Here is a 25,040-nt window from a genome sequence, read left to right on the forward strand (position 1 = left end):
ATTTATATCTCTGTATATAGTTACATACACAAATATAATATATATAAAACTTTATTATGGACATTTCAAACATACACAGTAGACAGACTAATATAATAAATAGTATAATGACCCCCATGCATCCACCACCTACTTTAACGATCAACACTTTACTCATCTTGTTTTATCAATCTTCCTCCCACTTTTATATATTTGCTCACTTTTGCTGGAGCATGTAAAGCAAGATCTGAACCCCACTGATTTTATCAGTAAATACTCTATATGTATCTCCAACTAATATACTTTTTAAAATATACTACCTCTTTTAAATATACTACCATGCCATTATCACATCTAAAAATACTATTTGTATCATCTAATATCTAATCCATATTCTAATATCCTTATTACCTAAAAATGTCATTTTAAAGTTGGACTACTATGAAAACTTGTAAGCCTTCTGATATTATTATCACTTACCAGATACTGTACTAGTTACTTGAGATACCAAAATAAATGACATTTCTTACCTTATAATCTATTCTCAGTATTTGAAAGCCATAATGTGCCTTTTAACAGGTGTCATTAACAAATTACGCCATTCTGTTCAGAAACCCTCCATTAGCTTCCATCACTCTCAGAACAGCCAAAGTCTTCACAATGGCCTACACGTTATGACTGCCCCATCAAAATCTCTGCGACTTCATTTTCTATTACACCCTGTTGCTCACTGGCTCTAGCTACGCAGGCCTCAATGCTGTTTCTTGAATACACAGAACTCCTGCCTTATAACAGTTTCACTTGTTGTTCACTCTACCTAGAATACTCTGTCTTCCAGATAGCCAGATGATCGCTCCCTCACCTCCTTCAGATTTTGCTCAAATGATAACCTCTTGGTGAAGCTTTGCTTGTCCACATTATTTACTCCCTGTGCCTCCACTTAATATGCTTTATTTTATCCATGAAATTTATCAGTTTCTAAAAGGAATGGCCAGGTTCCAAAGACATTTCTGAGATCAAGTGGGCAGGATGTCGTAAATGAGCAGACATTGAAGGGAGAGTAAAAAGTGATCACAGTTTCTAACTCAGGAGATGGTAAGGGTGTTAAACAAGGAACTGACACCGAGTACTGTCAAAGGAGTGGTTTTCTCGGGAAAAGAATACATACTTAATTCCGTTTTGGACATATATTAATTATGGTTGATCTCTGCCTTCTCCCATGCAGAGGTCCTTGGCATGCACTTTGTATTTTCAGTGACTAACACACTGTAGACATTTAATAATTGTTGACTAAACCAAATCTTAAATAATGCGTATTTTTTAATAAAATGCTACATATGTAGAATTTCACAAAAATTACCTCTTACTCTTTAGTTAACTGTCTTCATCCAAGCTTTTGATTCTAACGATCTTGAAGAGGATCAGGATGTCACCCCAAAACATGTCCTTTTGCATAAGGATTATTTTGGGCTGAAATCAATTTAGGAGAAACAGACACAAGAAAGTCTCTACCTTTCCCCTTTCTACCTGAAAGCAGAGCGTAAAATTCCTTTTGTGAAGGTGTCTTCCCCTCACAACTCCTTTATCAGGAAGGAAAGAGTGAATCTTATCTCTGGAGATAGCATGAGTCTGCATAAACAGGGCTTTACTAAATAACCTTTATCTTCAATTAGCTTCCTCCAATATATTTACTGCCCCCAAATTTACCAGCCCTAAAAGTCTAAACCCCCTTTTTCTTTGTCTTGTCACATCTCCACAAACTTATTGCTCTTTGTTAAAATGATACATAAGCCCCTACGTCTGATTGTTTCTTTGGATCTTCCCTATTTTGGGGTGAAGGCCTCCATATGCATATGTAATAAACCCTTTCTCCTGTTACTCTGTCCTTTGCCAGGCTATTTTGTAGATCCCAGCTGTAGAACCTAAGAGTGTAGAGGAAATTTTTTTTCCTCCCCTACAATCTACTCTCAAAAATTCTAAGCAGCAGTTAAATGTGATCACACCTATATCGATGTTCCACTAAGCAAGCATACCAAACACAGATTTACCCAAGAAAAGCATTCATTTCAAGAAACCGATACTTATGACTTCCAGTGTCAAGAAGAAATTTGATAAGTCCCTAGCATAATGGAGCAAATCAACCATGCCCCTCTTCCTTTCTGCCTTACATTTACTGAGCGACTTTTGGAAATCAGTAGAAACAGAGAGTGTAATTCTAGGTTTGGCATGACCAATGGGTAGGTAAGTGATCTGCTGTGCATCTCTCTGTATGCCTAACTATACAACAGGTACTTTCAGGTATTCTATTTTACACAGATGCTAAGAAGACAAGAGTGAGAACATAGTTCAAATATGCTATAATATTATCAGTATCATGCAAGAAAAGAACATGCCCATCAGGAACATAAACTCCACTGTGTTCACTGCAGTTAGCACTAAGTTCAAAGGTAATGCCAGATATTGAACTCCAAAGGCATATGAAATAGCGGCCTCTTTTTTAACTGTCCCCAAATAGAATGACAGAAGTAACAGAACCCCAACCTTTCCCTGGAAGCAACAGATATAAATGATATTCAAGACTCCAGAAAAAAATCTTAGTACTTCAGAGGGTCACTGCATTTTGTGTCAAAGAACTACTATCATATTTCCCCGAAAATAAGACCTAGCCGAACAATCAGTTCTAATGAGCCTTTTGGAGCAAAAATTAATATAAGACCCGGTCTTATATACATATATACATACACACACACACACAAACACACATATATACACATATATAAATAATATGACATGACATGACATGACATTATATTCCTGGTCTTATATCAATTTTTGCTCCATGAGACGCATTAGAGCTGATGGTCCGGCTAGGTCTTATTTTCGGGGAAACACGGTATGCTCCTCATTTAAAAGGTCTTGTATTTGGGGTGATTGGTTAGCTCAGTTGGTTAGAGCATGGTGCTAGTAACACCAAGGTTGCTGGTTCGATCCCCACATGGGCCACTGTGAGCTGTGCCATCCTTAAAAAAGGAAGGAAGGAAGGAAGGAAGGAAGGAAGGAAGGAAGGAAGGAAGGAAGCAAAGAAAAAAGGAAGGAAGGGTCTTGCATTTAAACAAGACTGGGAGTTACTTAGGGTTTTGGGGGGCATGGATGGGAGTAGTTAAGAACCTGTAGGCAGGACTGTTGAAATCAGCATAATGAAAGATGGTGCAAATAGTCCCTGTTTTTTTTTTTTTAAATCTTTCAACCAATATTTATTCAATGTGAGTCACATGACAAACACTGAGATAGATGCTGGGAATTAAACAGTAAATTAGACAGACTTACTTTATAAAATGCCACTATATTTTAGGGGAAAAGGATAAAGAGTTGATATACAGTTCAATAATACAACAGTGACAATCATCTACGAGGTGAAAAAAAACAAATATGTTTTTTATTGACATATCGGGCAGACATATCTATAGAACAAAGACTTGCAGGAGTTAGTGTTTACTAACTGATCATCTTTTTCTTATTTTTAAACCTAAAATTCTATTCTATAAACACATAGTACATTATGCATTTTCATTATTTTTTTCTGACTTTTACACTAGTGGAATAATTATTTACATAAAACCAAACTAAAGATGCAGGCATTATCAATACTGTTTCTCACAAGGTATGTTTATATTTATGTTTTAAACAATCAATCACATTTTGGAGATATTTGACATTGAAAAGTAATACACTCACACAATGTGCATGTGTCTGTGTCTTATAGGTGTCTTCAAATTTTCACAGCTCAATATTCTGACACACAGTGCACACCCCCAGATACATGCAATTGACCCACACAGTGCACACATACATATTTGTCAACTGTATAACTTCAACTTCAATGCAAATTTGATCATATCACTTAATGTTCGATAACGGGAACTTTTAGAGAAGTCTAAGGAAAGAGAACTGCAACATTTTCTTTGCAGTAGTAAAAAAACATTTTATACTTAAAAATATTTGTAATTACTGAGACAGGGTAGTACTTCACAAGATTTATTATATGAAAACCATTATAAATTTAAAAATATCTCTGTATTATGTGGTTTTTATATCACTATAATACAAAAATTACAAGCTACATGAAGGTTTATCAAAGGGAAATGATTAAAAAGTGTAAACATTTATATAACAGAAAATTACACGGTTCTTACAAATAAAGTTATAGGAGAATAGTTAATATGAATGTGCTTATGATATAAATAATGATGTAATAAATATTATAGAAAATCAATTAATTATACATTAACTTTCAAAATTTTTGCTAATTTTGTTATAAGTGATTTTTTACTTCTACTTCCATATGTTTTCAAAATAAACATAATATAATGATATAAAAACAAAGTGGAATTCTGGAAATTGCTATAAATTCCCTAATTTTAGTACAAGTCTCATCTCTTTCATTGTATTAAGTATAATGAAATACAAACAAACAAGTAAATAATCCTGGTAAAATTCCCTTGTTCCACCTTTTACTCGACATGTCAGATTAAAATATATAACTAAAACATTTAAAACTTTTAAAACATGATACATTACTCTTATTTGGCAGAATTAAACACATTGGTGTTTATATATCACTATTAGGATGAACCGTGTAATAGAAAGCATATATAAATTATTTATATAAGTTCTTCATATGAAGAATCCTGAACTAGTGGTAGATAAACTTGGTTCAAATATTATTTTGTTTATAAGAATAGTCCCTGTTTTTAACAGTAACCAAAGCCTGGAAAATTTATGGTGAATTAAACCAATAAAAGCAAACCCTTTTCCCTAAAAAGTGGTTAACATTTTCTATGCTACATTAGTGGGTGAAGGTTTTCTGGAAGAAGTGGGCTCTGAAGAATGGACAAGCTTGGATAGAGAGAAGGGAAATTGCAAGCATCCAGATAAGGGAAACAGGAATAATGGCACAGGAACTCAACACTGACTCAGGCCTAGGTTAGGTTCCAAGGATACTAAGATCTGTGAAGTACAGTTCTTTGCCTTAAACCAGCCTGAGACTAGACAGTGAGACAAACTGCCAAGGAGGACGTGGTAAGTAACACTAATGTTAATATGACGTACTCTCAGAACAAAAAGGAAGAACAACTTTGCCTGCTTGATTCAGGGAATATTATAAGAGATAAGGTATATGAAGGAGGAGAGGGCTTCGCCCTGTGAGGACAGGGGACAGGAAGGGAGTTCCAGGCAAAGCAAACGGCATGGACAGACATGAAAGTGAGTGTTTAGGGCACATACCCACATCCAGCATGGCAGGTAGGGTATGCAGGTACTAGGGAATTAGAACTGAGTTAAAGTGGTGAGATGAGGCAATATCGGGAAGGACCTTATTCTGTAGGTGACAAGGAACCACCAGAAGATTGAAAAACACAGAACAGCACAGTCAGATATGTATAGATATGTGTATGTATAGATATGTATAGAAAATGAACTGGGCAAAGACCAGAGACAGAAAAAGCAGCAAACGTTCAAATGAGTGTTAAAGGCATAGATGATGTGAGCAACAATGGGGGATGAAGGAAGATTCCATGGGCATTTGTAGGTGGAGGTAGAGTAGACGGGAATTTGTAACTAATTTGATATGTGGGTAAGGAAGGAAAAGCAATAGAGTGTTTCTGACTGAGGTAAAAAAGGAACTTATAGATGTTGATGCCATTAAAGAAGGTTCAAAACAGAGGAGAAGCAGGATGTGGGTAGATAATAAAAATATTTCCATGAACGACCATTAACATCTATCCAGACACCTGGGAATTATCTTAGGCTAGTCACTTCACACCCAGCTGATGAGTCACCAAGTCTTATAGACCCCACTTCTCTGATGTATCTCAAATTCAGCTCATCTTTATGGTTCTTAGACCCACTGCTATCAGAATCTATCATGATCGAAGTACCCATTTCTCTTCTGGGTTAACAGCCTCTTAAGTGGTCTCCCTGTCCCTAGCCTGGCACCCCTATTCAATCTATCCTTTACGGTGCTATCAGACTGTTCTTTCTAAAACAAAATCCTGAATATTTTAATTGAGCTCCTGATCAAAACCCTTCAAAGCCCCCTCTCCCTCAGTAGCTTGAAGGATAAAGTTCAAAATCTTGGTTTAACACAAACAAAAGGCCATGTAAAATTCCAGTGCTGCCTATCTCTCCCACAACTCTCACTTACCCTTTTGTCCACCCACATGGAATTTCTTGTAGCACCTTTAACATGCTGTGCTGTTTCAGTCTTCATGCCTTTGCACTGGCTACAGGCTCTGAAATGGCCTTTTCTGCCTTCTCTCGTGAACTCCTAGCTCAAACCTCAAAGCCTCCAGGAAGGTTTTCCTGACACCCTGATTCACGACACTAACTCCTATACTTGTGCAGTCCCTTCTGTAGAATATTATCATCCACTACTGTAATTGTGAATGTATCTTTTTCACTAGTCAGCCAGGTCCCTGAGGCCACAAAATATGTCTCATTTAACTTTCCAGAGTCTAGTGCCGTGTCTGGCCCATGTAACAGGCACTCAGAAAACATTTACTCAGGGAATTGTTTCAGATCTATTAATTGATGTGCTTGAAGAACACGTAGGTGGAGAGATCCCATATATATTGTTATGTGAAAAGGGCGGCATGCACAGTAAGATCTCATTCTTGTTTAAAAAACATAAAGCTACTGAAAGGCTAGGAGAATTATGGAGCTAAAGCCAGTTTAGGATGGGAGGAAGTGGGTAAATCCACTGAGAATGGCCAAAGAAAGAACCCTGAGAAATAGCAACAGTATAGAGGGTGGAGGAAGAAGAGACAACATGGATAGAGAACGAGGAAAAACAGATCCATGGCAAGCTGAGAGGAGTATGTTCAGAGTAGGTAAAAATTCATGTCAATTACTATAGAGCCAGTGAAATCACAGGTGGATATTGTAGCTTCTCTTTACATTACCCTTGCCTAGATCAGTACACTAGAAGCACAGGGGACAGCTTAGAATAACATTTTATGTTGTACTTTTTAGGTTTAAAATTAGTTATAATATTCAACCTTCCAGCTCTGAGACCAAATGAAAATCATTAAGATATTTAAAACTACCTAAAACTGTGATAAAGCATTTATTAAACCAAGAAAATGGGGACGCCCAGATGCCTCAGTTGGTTAGAGCACGAGCTCTGAACAATAGGGTTGCTGGTTCAGTTCCCACATGGGCCAGTGAGCTGTGCCCTCCACAACTAGACTGAAGACAACAAGCTGCCGCTGAGCTTCTGGAGGGGAGGCCGGATGGCTCAGTTGGTTAGAGCGCGTGCTCTCAACAACAAGGTTACCGGTTCAATTCCTGCATGGGATGGTGGGCTGCACCCCTTGCAACTAAAGGTTGAAAACGGCAACTGGACTTGGAGCTGACCGGCGCCCTCCACAACTAAACTGAAGGACAATGACTTGGAGCTGATGGGCCCTGGAGAAACACACTGTTCCCCAATATTCCCCCATAAAATTAAAACAAACAAACAAAACCAAGGAAATGGAAACATGAAAATATTTCAGCATCATTTTTTCTTTCTTTAATTACCTATAACTCAGGTATCCATTATTATTTTTAAAAAATATCTAACATGGATTTGAGGGAAGGGGATTTTGTTTCATTTAAGTTTTCATTAGTAGTTTGGTAGCTTGAGTAGTATTATTCACTGTCTAACAACCTTTAAACATCACACTTTTTCATTTACCAATTCTAATTGAAGAAACTCTTGTTTCTAACACATCTAATTTTAATTAAGTGCTTTCATGCAACTGTAATTTCTAATAAACAATAAGGTACTTCATGGTAAACAAATCAAATCACAGTATTTAACAATAGTAACCATAAAAGAATGAACATACCCCTGTATCTGTATCAGATTTTGATGAATTTAGACTTTCCTGAGAAGGTGATGGGGACACACGTCCTAAAAACAACATAACAATTGTAAAAAGGCATGTACCTACATGTGCACACACACACAAAAAAATCAGAAATAATGACACAATAACACCTAATTAATAGTCATGAATGTAACAATCTGGAAAAATCCACAGGAAGCATTAATTCTTTAGGCACCAAAATATTTGTTTTTATCATTTTTATATAAGAACTTTATAAAATGGCTTAACCATTTCCCCAGTTAAATAAAATATTGTTAAATTCTCATTATTCACAGTGAATACATTCTTTTCAATCATAACAAGTAGCAAGATGAACAATAAAAGGGCAGAAAGGGTCTAGGCTGGGGTAAGTCTCAAGGGCCACTGAAAGTAGTCTTTTTGCTCCAGGCGGGGCAATAAAAAGAAATGCATAATAAACATAGTTTACTATGCTCTATATTCTTGCTCAAAGGCACTTCTATGTATGTCCTTTCTCCCATCTCTTAACTTATTGTTTTACAGCCTTGGATGACTGGGGGTGGGGGTAGGGTGGGGAGAGCGGGATTTGTGGAGAAAATTTATTGTAGTTAAGTAATTACAAGAAAAGAATCCCATAAACTTGAAACTCCTATTTACATCAATTCTACATATTTTCCTGATAATTTACTATGATACAGAAATATTTCACATAGTTGTAATCACTGTGTACATATACCATCTTCTGAGGTTTCTCTTTTCCATTTAACCTTTTTTCGTATACCCTTTGATGTACTGACAAATCACATTTACTTTCCATGGCTATGTTTCTGTAATCATGCTTTACTTATTGGATGTATATATTATTCTTATGCTTTTCCTAGATGAATCAGATATTTATTTTAACCTAGGATAGAAGTGAAGATTGCCAGGGTAAACCAAATAACTTTGTTCTCAATAGCTGATGAAATTAACTCTGCACTACACTTGAAAGAGGATAAAGTCAAAAGCTTTGTGGTAGCTTTTTTCACTGGGTTTAGATGCTTTTTGCTGTTGACCTCTGTCTTACTTAGGTTTGTGGCTACAACGGGAAGTTAGTAGTTGTTGTAAATGTTGCCTGATTAGAGGGCATTATTATACCTAAAATGTAAAAATGCCAGATGTCTCTAGATTTTTAAAGCCCACAAATAAATGAAAAAAATACCTTCAGTATTGTATTTCATTCGCATATTGTTGAAATAGTCAAAAGCATTTTTTAAAGCCCATATTCTCACTACATTGTCTTGTCCAGCTGAGGCAAGTAATCGACCACAGTGAGAAAATTTCATTGTCCAAACAGCTCCCTATGAAAACAAATGACGGTTCAAAGTTATTATTTTAAATATTAAGACACTAAGCCAAAATAAAAAATTATGCCAAATTATGCATACTAAGATAATGCTCCCATTACTAACATCACTTAAACCAATAGTCCAATGGTGATACAATACCACAAAGAGGCACTTTTAGGAGAAAGGAGAGATACGATAGTGCAGTTTACCATACTCTAAACTAACAATTTCAATTCCAAACCTTGTCCACATATTACTCGAAATAGGAGTTGTGAGGTAGCTTGAAATCTTCATTGTAAAAGCATGAATACTAGATTGGGATTTCAGTTTCCTAGCTGAAAATCAGGGGGAGTAGGATAGGAGGAGGCAGAGCCCTCACCATAGCACCAACAACTTCTGACCAGTACTGACAGAAGAGTACGATCCACCTTACCAGTAACCCTTATAGTATTAGATATTTAGAAATGTTGGAATGGTGTGGTTTCCTCCAGTTTTTCTCCGCAGAAAGGTTTTGCAGTATATGGCTAGAATTCCCAGACAGATACTGAAAACAGAGTGTGTGTGTGTGTGTGTGTGTGTGTGTGTTGGGGAGGGGGTTAAAGAATGTGAACTCTTAAACTGGAAAGGCCAAATTCTATTATAACAAATACACAAATACTATTATAACTACTATTACAACACACATCTATGCAGATCAAAAAGATTACCCAAGTTAGAGGCAACAGCTCATTTACTGGAATAACATTCATCTCTATAAAATTCAAGTATATTAAGAAATTTGTCATTTGGAGCCTACTACAATGAGATTTTACTTACAACTGGAAAGAATGAAAGACAGTCAATATTGTACAAGGAAATTCATCAGATTCCTAAAGGAAGTTACTATAATCAACTCAAACATTTTATGTGTAGATTATAAATACCAAAGTTTAAATGCCAATCTGGCTGCCATCTTATGTTTGCGGTTGCTTCCTTCCAGTTAGGCCAACTTTTAGATTTAAAATCTAATAGATAAATAGATTCCCTGATTAAGAACACACAATATCATACATCCAGTTCTGAGTTCATTACTTCATTCCCTATATTCCTAGCATTTTCAGGAGAAATATAATTTGTATACTCATATCTACTTTGGTACATTTTAAGTCTGATAGAAAAGTTGTACCTTTACCTACCTCTGTCCTTGTTTTAGGTCACTTTACAAAATATATTGAGCTTCTGACATTTCCCCCCCAATTTTATTGGGGAATATTTGGGAACAGTGTGTTTCTCCAGGGCCCATCAGCTCCAACTCATTGTCCTTCAATCTAGTTGTGGAGGGTGCAGCTCACTGGCCCATGTGGGAATCGAACTGGCAACCATGTCATTCAGAGCTCACGCTCTAACCAAATGAACCATCCGGCTGCCCCAAGCTTCTGACATACTTGTGTAAATTATTTAAAATATACTGGGGAACACTTTAATCATTTTTGAACGTGATAGATGACCCTCTAATATAACTGTTTTAAAGTCTGGTACCTTTACATTGCTTTCTTAATGATACAGACTTAAATTTACTTAATTCAATAACTTACTTCTTGAACAATAATTCAGATAGACTGCATTACTAATTCACTAAATCGTATTAATATCAATTCACTCTTCTTAAGTAAGGATAGAAAAATTATATACATAAGAAGAGATCTGCTCTATAGAAGTATTTCTCTCAATGAAAACAGAATCGATAGTGAAAAATATCTCGCTTACCATATGTTCACCACTCAGATCTTGCACCACTTTGATCTGATCAAAATCATAAGGTCCTTTGAAACCATGCGCTGCTTTGAATTTAACAGGTCTTGTGTATGGCATCCCTTCATCATCACTGGACGAAGGATCATCTTGATCAGTATGAAACACTAAATAGAAAACCACCCAAAATCATCACTAACTAATATAAATATAGCAATCATATTTTCATATCCACTGCTAACCAAGAAAAATTCATTAAATGGATAAACAAAATCTGTCTATTACTAAATAGTATATGGATTCCAAATCCAGCTCTGTCCTTTATTATCTGTATGATCATAGGTGAGGTGCCCAACCTTTCTGTGCCTGAGTATTCTCATCTATAAAATGGGGAGAATAATAGTGCTTCCCGCAGGTTTTATGAGGACTAAATGACTTAATATAGCTGAAAGTGTTTAGAACAGTGTCTGGCACAGAATAAGTGCTATATGACTGTTTATTATAAAAGATAAATGAATATAATTACAGAAAGGGCATAAAAAGTTAAGATGTGCACAAATTTAGAAAATTTACCTATTTTTGAAAATATTTATAAAAACTAAGTCGCCTTCCATAACTAATTTATAGCTGATTACTGAACACTCTTCTAGGTTGCCAGAGTCACAAAGTATGTACAAATTCAAGTTTAAGATGCATAAATTCATTTTCCTTACCAAATTAAGTGACAGTGAAAGTTACATGATTTATTGAAATGCTAAGATATCAGCTATAAAGCTTTATTTCTTTCGATAAAATAGGATGCTTCTTAGAAACTGCAGGCTAAATTTAAATGGTAACAAATGAAATGTTCAGTTGAAATGTTCTGTCACTTACCTTCGTCTCTCACACTTTTAACTTTATTTACAGCACGTTCACCGTATTCCTCAGCCAGATGCTTTGCTCTTTTTACTGATTTTCCTAGGAACTTCTTTAGTTGAGTCCTTAGCGAAAATACAAAAACATCACAATTATTTATTAACTCAACTAACTGTAAAAGTTCAAGAATTCACTGATAACCTTATTAGCTGTGGCTGGTAAAATATATTATTTTGAAATAGCTCTTTTATTTTTCTTTTACATAAACAGCAGGTCTCTGAGCTCTCAAATCCACTGTATGGAATAAGTATATTCAAGTCAACATGGCAACAAAGCAGATATAGGCACTTCCCCCAATGCACAATATAGTATGCTCTAAGAGCATCGGTTTTCACTGGTGAATGATAATCTACTGGCCAGGCTAGGATGGGAAGGGAGTGTTTAGAGCGAGATACATGAGCCATCTCCCCGGATCATCTGATTTAGAGAGTATGGGTAGGCCATGAATATGCAGTGAGAACTGCTTTGAGAAGATTGCTTTAGATGGCTATCCTTAAAAACTCATTTTAGGTTAAGTCATAAAAATGGCAGTGTGAGGTGAGCCTCTTGAAATCTCCCCTGGAATTTACAAACAATGTGAAAGTTCTAACTCCACAAAGGACTCTGCGCAACATGCAGGCAAGACTAAAGGTACACTATTGAAATCACCTAAAGGTGGGCAAATTGTGCTAGCAGGGGAGGAGGGAAGGGAGAAGTGAGAAGGGGAAGTAGGTACACAGGACCCAGACCTAGCTCAGTGATCTAAGCTCGCTGCATCCAGGAACTACTGCAGCTGCGGGAGAGGGAAGAACTCAGACTACTAAGGCTCTGCTTACGGCCCATAGGCCTGAGGCGACAGCATATAACATGGCTGAACCCAACGCTCACGGCAGAAATCGGAGAAAAGACTGAGGGAAGAAGGCTGAAAAAAGTGGTTTAAGCCCTCATTGCTGAGGAGAGAACTGAAACCTTGGGCACTGAGACTAGAAGCTGCCTCCCTACCCTCCCAGAGCTTGCCCCGCCCCCACCTGCCCAGTGCTAGAAGCAAACAGTAGCAGTGTCAGATCGAAAGAACAGAATATTTACAGTTCTGAGAACTATGGTCCACAGACACAGATTCGCAGCCCAACTAGTTCCAGCAAAGGTGAGGGAGCTGTGGAAGCAGGACAGGCTGTGGTGGTGGACACAGCCATTGCTCTGGGCCAATTCTCACCTCACCCCGCCCCTGTCCCACCTATCTGGGTGGATCCCTGCAGGCATAAACAGAACTGCTGAAACACACAGGCTCTGAATGTGGTGCAGGAAGAGCTTTGGAACTTCAAAATCTCTCCACATCCCCATAGGGATGCGATGCCCTATGACCCAGGGGAACTGTTAACAGAGGAGAAGCCTGCCTTCCAGGGAACCCCCCCATTGTGTGAGCAGCTGGATTAGTGCAGAGAAAACAGAACACTACAGGGTGAGAGAGAATGAAAGGCTACAGTCAGACAGAAAATAAAGCATTCTACCAACACCTACTGGAAAACAAAAGAAAGACCTTTTTCTATCAACTTGTTGAAGAACCCACACCCATAGATGTCTGGGAAGATGTCTGGGAAGAGATGTCTGGGAAGAGAATTAATTGCCATGAATAACCAAGCTAACATGACAGCTCAGAAAGAAAATGAAGTCTCCAGAAAATGAACTTAAAGACATGCAAATATATGTCTTAAATGACAGAGAATTCAAGATTGCAGTTCTTAAAAAGCTCAACAAGATGCAAGAAAACACAGACAGGCAGTATAATAAACTCAGAAACACTATCAAAGAGCAAAATGAACATTTTACCAAAGAGATTGAAATTTTAAAAAAGAACCAAATAGAACTTATAGAGATTAAGAACTCAATAAAAGAAACGAAGAATGAAACAGCCAGCTTTGGTAGTAGACCTGACCAGATGCAGAAAAGAATCAGTGACATCAAAGAGAGAAATCTGGAAATGACACAGATGGAAGAAAGAGACTTGAGACTTAAAAGAAATGAAAGAACTCTACAAGAACTTTCTGACTCCATCAGAAAGAGCAATATAAGAATAATGGGCATACCAGAAGGAGAAGAAAGACAGAAGGGAACAGAGAGTATATCCAAATAAATAGTAAAGGAGAACTTCCCAAACTTGTGGAAAGAACTGGATCCTTGAATCCAAGATGCAAATACAACACCTAATTACCTCAACCCCAAAAGTCTTCTCCAAGGCACATTGCATTGAAGCTGTCAAAAATTAACCACAAAAAAGAATCCTCAAGGCAGACAGGGAAAAGAAGATGGTAACCTACAAAGGAAAGCCCATTTGTTTATCATCAGGTTTTTCAGCAGAAACTTTACAAACCAGGAGGGAGTGGAATCAAATATTAAAACTATTGAAAGAGAGAAATTATGAGCCAAGAATAATATATCCAATTAATATCACAAATCTATAAAAAACTTACTCAACTCAACTCCAAAAAAACAAACAACCCAATTAAAAAATGGGCAGAGGACTTGAGGAGACATTTTTCTAAAAAGGACATACAGAAGGCAAGAAGACATATGAAGAAATGCTCAACCTCACTAACCATCAGAGAAATGCAAATAAAAACCACAATGAGATACCACCTCACCCCAGTCAAAATGGCTATCATCAATAAATCAACAAACAACAAATGCTGGCTCGGATGTGGAGAAAAGGGAACGCTAGTGCACTGTTGGTGGGATTGCAGATTAGTGCAGCCACTATGGAAAACAGTATGGAGGTATCTCAGGAATCTGAAGATAGAACTACCCTATGATCCAGTAATTCCACTCCTAGGCATCTACACGGAGAAATCCAAAACTCCAATTCAAAAATCTGTATGCACTCCTATGTTTATTGCAGCACTTTACACAATAGCCAAGATATGGAAACAACCGAAATGCCCATCGGTAGATGACTGGATTAAGAAGCTGTGGTACATTTATACAATGGAGTACTACGCAGCCATAAAGAAGAAATCTTATCATTTGCAACAACATGGATGGATCTAGAGAACATTATGTTAAGTGAAATAAGTCAGAAAGAGAAAGACAAATACCATATGATCTCACTTATATGCGGAATCTAAAGAAAAGAATATGTGTATGAACTAATCAGAAACAGTTTTGGGGTCACAAAAAACCGAGAGTTGTTAGATGGGCGGGGGGGAGGGGGTTGGGGATGGGGAAAAGGGTGAAGGGATTGGGGGGCGGCTGGTGACCACAGGATGGCCTCAGGGTTTTTTGAGAATTACTTTGGGGAACTTATTCAATAGTGTTTGGGGATTTTGTTGGGTGTCCGATGGACATGTGTCCTGTTTGGGAGACCACCTCAGGGATGCTGTGGATGCCTGGTCATGGCATTGTACACCAGAGGCTGGACATTAATGAATGCCAACTATAATTTTATGTGTATAATGTGATGGCTCGGTGTGAGGTCGGAGTGGTGGTGGATGGGGGGAGGGGGGTTCACGGTGTGAGGGATGTAAAAATAAAATAAAATAAAATAAAGCTAAAAAAAAAAAGAATAATATATCCAGCAAAGATATCCTGTAGATATGAAGGAGGAATAAAGACCTTTCCAGACATACAGAAGCTGAAGGGATTTTCTAACACACAACCTGCACTACCAGAAATACTGAAGGAAGCTATTCAATCAGCATAAACAGGGATCATTTGTGACAACCAAAACATGATAGGGGGTACAGTTAAGGCATGAACCGGAATATGGGAATGGAGAAAGTAAGCATGCTGAAGGAAAGGGAATACTCTCAATATTAAGCTTTCTTTTACATAAACTTAATGGTAACCACTCAAAAAAATTCCAGAAATGAAACATACAACGTAAAAAAAGAAGAAACAGATGGAAAAATCAGAGGATACCACCGCACAGAAATAATAGACAACAACAAAAAGGCAAAGAAACAATGGAGACACAGTGTTACCAGAAAACGAAAGATAGAATTATAGGCAATCCTCACATATCAATAATCACCCTAAATGTAAATGCACTGAACTGACCAATAAAAAGGCACAGAGTAGCAGATTGGATCAAAAAACTAAACCCAACGATATGCTGCCACCAAGAGCCACATCTCAGCTACAAAGACAAACATAGACTCAAAGTGAAAGGGTGGAAATTGACACTCCAAGCAAATGGTATCCAGAGAAAATCAGGGGTAACTACACTGATAGCAGATGAAACAGACTTCAGGGTGAAAAAGGTAACAAGAGACAAAGATGGACATTTCATAATGGTAAAGGGGACTATACAACAAGAAGACACAACAGTCATCAATATTTATGCCCCCAATCAGGGAGCACCGAAATATACCAAGCAACTACTAACAGAACTGAAGGGACAAATTGACCAAAACACTATTATACTAGGGGACTTAAATACATCACTGACAGCTATGGATAGATCATCCAAACAGAAAATAAATAACAAAATAGCAGCCCCCAAGTGACACATTAGATGAAATGGACATAATTGACACTAACAGAGCACTTCTTCTAGGACATCAGACTATACTACATTTTTTTCTACTGTACATGGAACATTCTCAAGGATAGACCATATATTGGAATATAAAACTAGCCTCAGCAAATTTAAGAAGACCGAAATCATACCAAGTGTATTCTCTGATCACAAGGCTTTGAAATTGGATACCAACTGCAAAAAGAAGGCAGGAAAACCAAAAATACATGGCGATTAAACCACATACTTTTAAATAACAACTAGGCCAAGAAAAAATAAGAGGAGAGATAAAAAGATACACAGAAACAAATCAGAATGAAAATACATCCTACCAAAATTTTGGGGATGCAGCGAAAGCAGTTTTAAGAGGGAAATTTACATAATTACAGGCTTATCTCAAGAAACAAGAAAAATCCCAAATAAATAACCTCATATTATACCTTAAAGAACTAGAAAAAGAAGGACAAATGAAACCCAAGGTCAGCAGAAGAAAGCCAATAATAAAAATCAGAGCAGAACTGAATGAAATACAGAAAAAGACAATAAACTAAATTAATGCTACAAAGAGCTTATATTCATTGAAAAGATTAATAAAATTGACAAACCGTTGGCTAGACTCACTAATATAAATAGAGAAAAGACGCTAATAAACAAAATTAGAAATGAAAGAGGAGAAGTTCTCACGGATGCTACAGAAATACAAAAGATCCAAGAATACTATGAAGGACTATATGCCAACAAATTGAATAACGTAGAAGAAATGGACAAGTTCTTAGAAACATATAGCCTTCCTAGGCTGAATCACAAACAATAGGAAAAATCTAAATATACCGATCACCAATAGGGAAATTGAACCAGTCATCTGAAACCTTCCCAAAAGCAAAAGTCTGGAACCAGATGGCTTCACTAGTGAATTCTACCAAACCTTCAAAGAGGATCTGATACTTGTCCTACTCACAGTCTTCCAAAAAACTGAAGAAAAGACAATACTCCCTAACTCATTTTAAGAGGACATTACACTGATACCAAAACCTGGTAAGGATAACACAAAAAAAGAAAACTGCAGACCAATATCTCTGATGAATACAGATGCAAAAATCCTAAATAAAATTCTAGCAAATCGAAAAAAAGATTATTATAAAAAGATTATTCATCACGACCAAGTGGGGTTCATCCCAGGGGCACAAGGATGGTTCAACATGCACAAATCCATCAATGTGATACATTATGTGATACATCACATAAACAAAATAAAGGTCAAAAATCGTATCATTATATCAACAGATGCAGAAAAAGTGTCTGACATGATGCAACATTCGTTTATGATTAAAACACTTAATAAAATAGGTACAGAAGGAAAGTACGTCAACACAATAAAGGCCATATATGACAAATCCTCAGCTAACTTCACACTTAACAGTGAAAAACTGAAACCCTTTGTTCTATGTTCAGGAACTCGACAGGGCTGTCCCCTATCACCTCTGCTTTCCAACACAGTGTTGGAAGTCCTCACCAGAGCAATCAGGCGAGAGGAAGAAATGAAAGGCATCCAAATTGGGAATAAAAATGCTAAATTATCACTCTTTGCCAATGACATGATGGTATATATAAAAAACCCTAAAGATTCCACCAAAAATCTATTAGAAACAACAAATACAGTAAAGTTGCCAGCTACAAAATCAACGAACAAAAGACTATTACATTCCTATATACTAAAAATGAAATCTGAGAAGAATAAAAGAAAAAACAATTCCTTTTGCAATTGCAAGAAAAAGAATGAAATACCTAGGAATAAACTTAACCAAGGATGTGGAAGACCTATATGCTGAAAACTGTAAGACATTTTTAAAAGAAATTGAAGATACAAAGAAATGGAAAGACATTCTGTGCTCATGGAATGGAAGAATCAACATAGTTAAAATGGCCATATTACCTAAAGCAATATACAGATTCAATGCAATTCTCATCAAAATCCAAATCCCATTTTTTAAAGAAATAGAACAAAAAATCATCAGAGTTGTTTGTAACCCCACAAAAGATCCCGAGTAGCCAAAGCATTCCTAAGGAAAAAGAACAATGCTGGAGGTATCTCACTCCCTGACTTTAGTTTGTACTACGGGGCAACAATAGTCAAAACAGCATGGTATTGGCAGAAAAACAGACATATAGACCAATGGAATAGAACTGAGAACCACATAAATATGGACAGATAATTTTTGAGAAAGAAGCCAAAAACATACAATGGAGAAAACACAGCTTATTCAATAAATGGTGTGGCCAGAATTGGAAAGCCACATGCAAAAGAATGAAACTGGACTTCTATCTGTTACCATGTACCAAAATTAACTGAAACTAGATCAAAGACTTAAGCATAACACCTGACACAATAAACTGCATTGAAGAAAACATAGGTACTAAACTTATGGACATTGGGTTCAAAGAGCATTTTAAGAATTTGACTCCAAAGGCAATGGAAGTAAAAACTAAAAGAAATGAATGGGACTATATGAAACTTAAAAGCTTCTGCACAGCAAAAAAAACCATCGACAAAATAAGGAGGCAACCAACTGAATGGGAGAAGATTTTTGCAAACAGTGCCTCCGATAAGGGGGTAATATCCAAAATATACAACGAACTCATGCAACTCAACAATAAAAAAACAAAGAACCCAATGGAAAAATGGGCAGAAGACCTGAAGAGACATTTCTCCAAAGAGAACATATAATTGGCAAATAGACATATGAAAAAATGCTCAACATCACTAATCATCAGAAATGCAAATAAAACCCACAATGAGATATCACCTCACCCCAGTCAGAATGGCTATCATCAACAAGACAAATAGTAACAAGTGTTAGAGAGGCTGTGGAGAAAAAGGAAGCCTCATACACTGTTGGTGGGAATGCAGACTGGTGCAGCCGGTATGGAAGGCAGTCTGGAGGGGCCTCAAAAAATTGCGAATAGAATTACCATATGACCCAGCAATCCCTCTCTGGGTATCTACCCAGAAAATCTGAAAACATTTATCCATAAAGACACGTGTGCTCCAATGTTCATTGCAGCTGTATTTACAGTGGCCAAGACATGGAAACAACCAAAATGTCCTTCAATAGATGAATGGATAAAGAAGTTGTGGTGTATATACACAATGAAATACTATTCGGCAGTAAGATAAGATGAAATAGGACCATTTGTGACAACACGGATGTACCTTGAGGTTATAATGCTAAGCCAAATAAGTCAGACAAAAAAAGTAGAGAACCATATGAGTTCACTGATATGTGGTGTATAAACCAAAAGTAACAAAAGAGCAAGACAAACAAATGAGAAAGAAAAACTCATAGACACAGACAATAGTTTAGTGGTTACCAGAGGGTAAGGGTGGAGGGGGGTGGTAGGTAAGGGGGATCAAATATATGGTGATGGAAGGAGAACTGACTGTGGGTGGTGAACACACAATGTGATTTATAGATGATGTAATACAGAATTGTACACCTGAAATCTATGTAACTTTACTAACAATTGTCACCCCAATGTTCTTTTAGTAACACTTCCGGTATGTACTGTCAGACAAACAATACAGACATGATGCAAAATTTATTAATCATCTACTATATGTCAGACTCTATAAAAATGACCAACACAACCTCCAGGAACTCATAATCCATTGGCTGGGAGCAGGGCGTGGTGGTGTGGATGGCCATATAAACTGGATAGAACACAGATTTAAAATACTATGGTAGTTCTCTATTTTTTTAAATAAAAGCTTGAAATAAAGTAAAGGGATGTACTGTAACTCACGTTTTCTGTTTTAACCTTCCACCATCAGTATCTGTTGGTTGAGACTGTAACTTCTCTTCATCATCGGACTGTGCCGCATCATTACTACAAGGGAAAGAGTAATTTTGAAAAATCCATTTTCCTTATACGTCTCAAAAATCTCTACATATACTTACTACAGAATTACAGGGCTTTCTGCTGGGCAAAACATGCTGCACAGAAACGACAAATTGCATTGTAATTGTCTTCCTCCTCAGTCATTAGGCACATCATGTATTATACTTTAAAAAGCTTTACTTGCACAGAAATTATTCCTTAGATCTACATATGTCCCATAGAAAAATCAATGAACTCACTCTAAAGCTATTTCCTGACCCTGCAAATCACATATAAAATTCCTGATCTTTAAAGCAAGGCTTCAGAAGACCAGATGTTTATAAAATGGATGTTTAGCCTCAATGTTTTAATACTGTTTCTAGTGTAATATAAATCATTTTCAAAGAGAAACTAAATACTACGAGATTGAAGATATATACTATTTTCCCCTAGTAATTGTATAGTCTTAAGAGAGAACAAAGTTTAATACATAAACTACTTTAATTCCAAATTTAAAAAACAGAAGGCTGAATGTAACCCAATTAGGGCCTGTCATAGTTCATAAACAGAAAAATCTTCAACCATCCTGAATGGAATACAACAAATGATAAATAGTAACATTAGGCCATACCTTACGTATTCTTTAGTCCTTCTCATGATGTGTAGAGTGAGAGGATTAATACCTGTTGGCAGTTTCTCCTCCGCAAGACTCAAAGGTATTTCTTCTCCAGTATCTAGGTTCTTAATCATTACACTGGCTAAAATTTCCTGAGGCAAAAAGTAACATCAAGCGGACCTATAATTTAATTATTTTTCTGAATCTACAAAATCCTCAAAACTTTAAGCTGAGGACTTTCTATACACATTCAGTACTGTGTACAACAATTTTTAACATTTTTAGTGAGATACAACTCACAAACCACAAAACATACTCATTTAAAGCATATATGTAATAGTTCAGTGGTTTTGAGTATATTCAGAATTGTGCAACCATCACCATTATCTAAGTTTAGGATATTTCCACTACCCCAAAAAGAAACCCCATACCCAGTAGCTGTCATACCTTGTTCCTCTCTGCTCCCAGCCCCTGGCAACTTTTTGTCTCCATGGAATTGCTTATTCTGGACATTTCAAATACATTAAATCATACAGCATGTGGTCTTTTGTTATTGGCTTCTTTCATTCAGCACCATGTTTTCAAGGTTTATCCATACTGGAATATGTATCAGAACTCAATTGCTTTTAACTGTCAAAAACAGTCCACATGGATGCATGTACCACATTTGATGTGCCCATTCAACAGTGATGGACGTTTGTGTTGTTTCCACATCTTGGCTATTATGAATACTTGTGTACATTTTTTGTGCAATCATATGTTTTCGTATCTCTTTCGTGTATAAACAGTAGTGGAATTGCTGTGTCATGGTAACTCAATGTTTAATATTTTGAAAAATTGCTAAACTGTTTTCCAAAGTATAATTTTTTCATGTTTTGTTTAAAAGAATCAAAAACTAAGATTTTGCTTTAGAACTTCATTTTGACTGAATTGGCCGATAGATCTATGCTAAGTTTTAATGGTAAGAAACACTGAGTCACTATGCATTGCACATCATCTAACAAGTATAGAAACGTATACATATCTACAATGCCAAGTTCTTTTTAAGGCCATTTTCTATAAAATATAGACCTGTTTCAATATGTTTATCACACCACATAAGTGTGCAAAAGGGCAAGGTTAAGCCTGAGTTGCAAACTCCAGCATATTAAAAAAATCAAAAACTAAGGCAATCTTCATTTGCATTTCTTTCTTCTACGTTATGATTTTTTTGGCTAACAACAATAAACAAATTTTAATCATGGTAAAATATACATAATATAAAATTTACCATTTGAACCATTTTTAATTGTGTCATTCGGTGGCAGTAAGTACATTCACACTGCTGTACATGTACCTCCATCTCCAGAACTTTTTCACCTTCCCATTATGGTTTCTATATTTTATGTTTTTAAGAACAAAAAAATACATAATTATACCTCATCAGTAAGCTCTCTCCCAGAGTTGGATCTAGGTCTCTGAGGGCCCATCACTTCACCTGCTATTGTCTGCCCATCAGGTGCTTTTCCATTTTCCTGAAATTATAATTTTATAAACAGAAAGTAGACTGAGTCAATTTCTATAAATATTCAATTATTCATTACCATACACAGTTCTAAAAAATTCTGTTAATTCAGATAATGGAGCCTACTTATAATTTAAATGGAACACTCCATATTAGCTCTTTATTATTACCAGCATGCTGAAAAACATTAGGTACCAAAACTATTGTTGCCCATGAAACAATGTCTTAGTAGTCTTGAAAGCAAATACATGTTCTATTGGAATCTGACCCAAAAGCAGTTCTGTACTAGTAGAATGCCAGCACAGAGACTGCCATTAATCAGGGCTATGCATATGGATATCGCAAAAGCAGGGGTCCTCAACTTTTTCTGTAGAGAGCCAGGTAGTAAATATTTTAGGCTTTTTGTTTCATGTATAGTGTCTGTAGCATATTCTTTTGTAAACAACCCTTAAAAAATGTAAAGACCATTCTTAGCTTGGGGGCCCTACAAAACAAGGCCAGTGCCAACCTCTGCTCTAAGGCTATGACAAGACTTATCATAGTCTTGTCACCTTTCCCAATTTGCTAACCTTCCCCAATCACTAACCCATGAGTAACCAGATTCCCAGAATTCAGTTGTGCTAAAAAAATTCATGTTATCAAGTCCTTTTCTATTGTCTCATTTGTGGATGTATAGCATAGTGTATGAGTTCTTTTTTCTGATTAGGAGAAAGGAATTATAAAAAATTAAAGTCCGGGAGGGATAGTGGATGGGGGGAGGGGGGTTCACAGTGTGAGGGATATAAATGATGAACGTCTAAGTATTACCTTGTTTTGTACACCTGAAACTAATAAATTTAAAAAATAAAAAAATAAAAAATAAATAAATAAAACAGTGAAATAGAAAAAAAAAAAATTAAAGTCCCCAATTTTGTCCACCATAGGTCAGGTAAATGAAGACTGTAGTTGGTGTTTACTAATAATATTACAAATAGCACCATTTGTCATTTTTACACTACATGGCCAGGTACTTGCCATATGTTAGCTCATTTCAACCTTGCAAGAAACCTTCCAGGAATGTTTTCCCCTCATTTTATCAATGTGGCATCTGAGACTCAGATGTTAAAGAGCTTCTTGGAGTCACCCAGCTACTTAGTAGCAGAGCTGGACAAGAGATGTAAGGAGGTCAGGTTTGGGGGAAAAGGAGATATTTGGCTTGGAGAAAAAAGAAAGTTCAATAATCAAACAAACCAGCCAGTTGCAGAACGGTGATAAAGCCTGTATCAAATATAACACAAATTCACGGACCTGTGCAGTAACGATTTTATCTCCACTGGTAGCACTTGCCAAATCAAGAGAAGGTTGAGAATCCTTGACTGTACTGTCTGAAGCCATGTGTGTAGTTAGGAGAGTATCAGACGTAATGTTTTCTTTGGGAACTGCAATAATAATAATAACCATAATAACTATTATTTATATAGGACTTTATACATAGCTTGAAAAGTGCTTAACCTTTATTTGTCTGATTCCTATAACAACCCAAAGATGAAAATGGTTTTATTACTCTTGTTTTACATATGGGGAAACCAGGATTCAAACAAGTTATTTAAATTCCTAAAGGCTATACAACTCAAACATTCATAGATCTAGGACCTGAATTCAAATCTTAAGTCTCCAAACCCCATGTTCTTTTCACACCACACTGGCTCTCCAATGGTAACAGATTTGAAAGTTTGAAGTCTGTTGAAATGTTCAATTGTAGTAATGTAACTAATCACCAATGTAAACATTTTCACTTCTTATTACTAAAATAACTTTTATAACTGGGTCATCAATGTGGTTGTACCTAGCATAAACTGAAACAAATTCAGAAATTTAAACAGTTTCAACTCAAAAATCTCCCCAACAAAATATTTATTTCTCAATTAATACTTGCCATCTAAATCAGGTGTTTTAAGAGCCTCGAACTCCAATTCACTTTTCTTTTTTCTTGGTGGTGGAGCAGGTCGAGATGGAGGTGGTGGTCTAGGAGGTGGGAAATTAGTTGGAGGGGGTGGACGTGCAGGAACAGGCTTCTTTGTACTAGCCACTATATCAGGTTCTGGAGTAAGCTGTCTTGGGGGTTTGGCAGGAGCCAATTCTTCCACGGCAGTAAAATCTTTAGCAGATGAGGAGTTTGAGGACACAGGTTCTAGAACGTCACTTCCTTTGATTTCTACTGCTTCCTTGTTCAATACTTCTGTTTCAGTTTCAGGCACATCAAGCTGCTCAGGTGAACTTATTTCAGTTAACTTAGTGGTTTCATCTACTGGCTTCTCACAGGTGTCATCAGAAGGAAAGGATTTTTTTGACTCTAATTCAGTTTCTTCAAATGCATTCTGATTCTCTGCCCTTTTGGAATCTTTCTGTAGTACTTGATCTATGGCTAACAGTCCAGATATATTGCTAAGATCTGTTCCAGCCACAAGAGGACTAGCAGTAGCCTGATCAGAGTGTCCTTTTCCTCCAGAATCCAAAGAGTCACCTTCAATCCGTAGTACTTTCTGACTCTCCTCAATAATACTTTCAATAATCTGATGAAACGTTAAAAGGCAGTTTTTTAAAAAATGAAGCTATTTGTAAGAACATAGGAAATGTTCTTAATACTTTACATATTTTAATCTTTACAACAACCTTAAGAGATAGCACTCTTACTATCATCATTTTACAAATGAGGGAGCTAAGGCACAGAGGG

At 36.6% G+C, this 25,040-nt stretch overlaps 1 protein-coding gene across 1 annotated transcript in view; it reads right to left on the reverse strand.

Moving 5' to 3' along the window:
• The window catches only part of WDR44 (WD repeat domain 44), an 81,232-nt gene that overhangs the window by 14,639 nt on the left and 41,553 nt on the right, over nucleotides 1-25,040 (reverse strand). Inside the window, exons 4-12 of the mRNA XM_081042235.1 lie at nucleotides 24,243-24,879; nucleotides 23,615-23,745; nucleotides 22,242-22,337; nucleotides 20,839-20,975; nucleotides 20,133-20,216; nucleotides 11,801-11,907; nucleotides 10,943-11,094; nucleotides 9,070-9,208; nucleotides 7,869-7,933 (exon numbers count right to left, since the gene is read on the reverse strand). Of these exons, the coding sequence (XP_080898361.1) occupies nucleotides 7,869-7,933; nucleotides 9,070-9,208; nucleotides 10,943-11,094; nucleotides 11,801-11,907; nucleotides 20,133-20,216; nucleotides 20,839-20,975; nucleotides 22,242-22,337; nucleotides 23,615-23,745; nucleotides 24,243-24,879 (1,548 nt within the window). The remainder of the gene's footprint in view (nucleotides 1-7,868; nucleotides 7,934-9,069; nucleotides 9,209-10,942; nucleotides 11,095-11,800; nucleotides 11,908-20,132; nucleotides 20,217-20,838; nucleotides 20,976-22,241; nucleotides 22,338-23,614; nucleotides 23,746-24,242; nucleotides 24,880-25,040) is intronic.

The sequence above is a fragment of the Rhinolophus hipposideros genome, assembly GCF_964194185.1.
Source record: "Rhinolophus hipposideros genome assembly, chromosome: X".
Taxonomy (NCBI): domain Eukaryota; kingdom Metazoa; phylum Chordata; class Mammalia; order Chiroptera; family Rhinolophidae; genus Rhinolophus; species Rhinolophus hipposideros.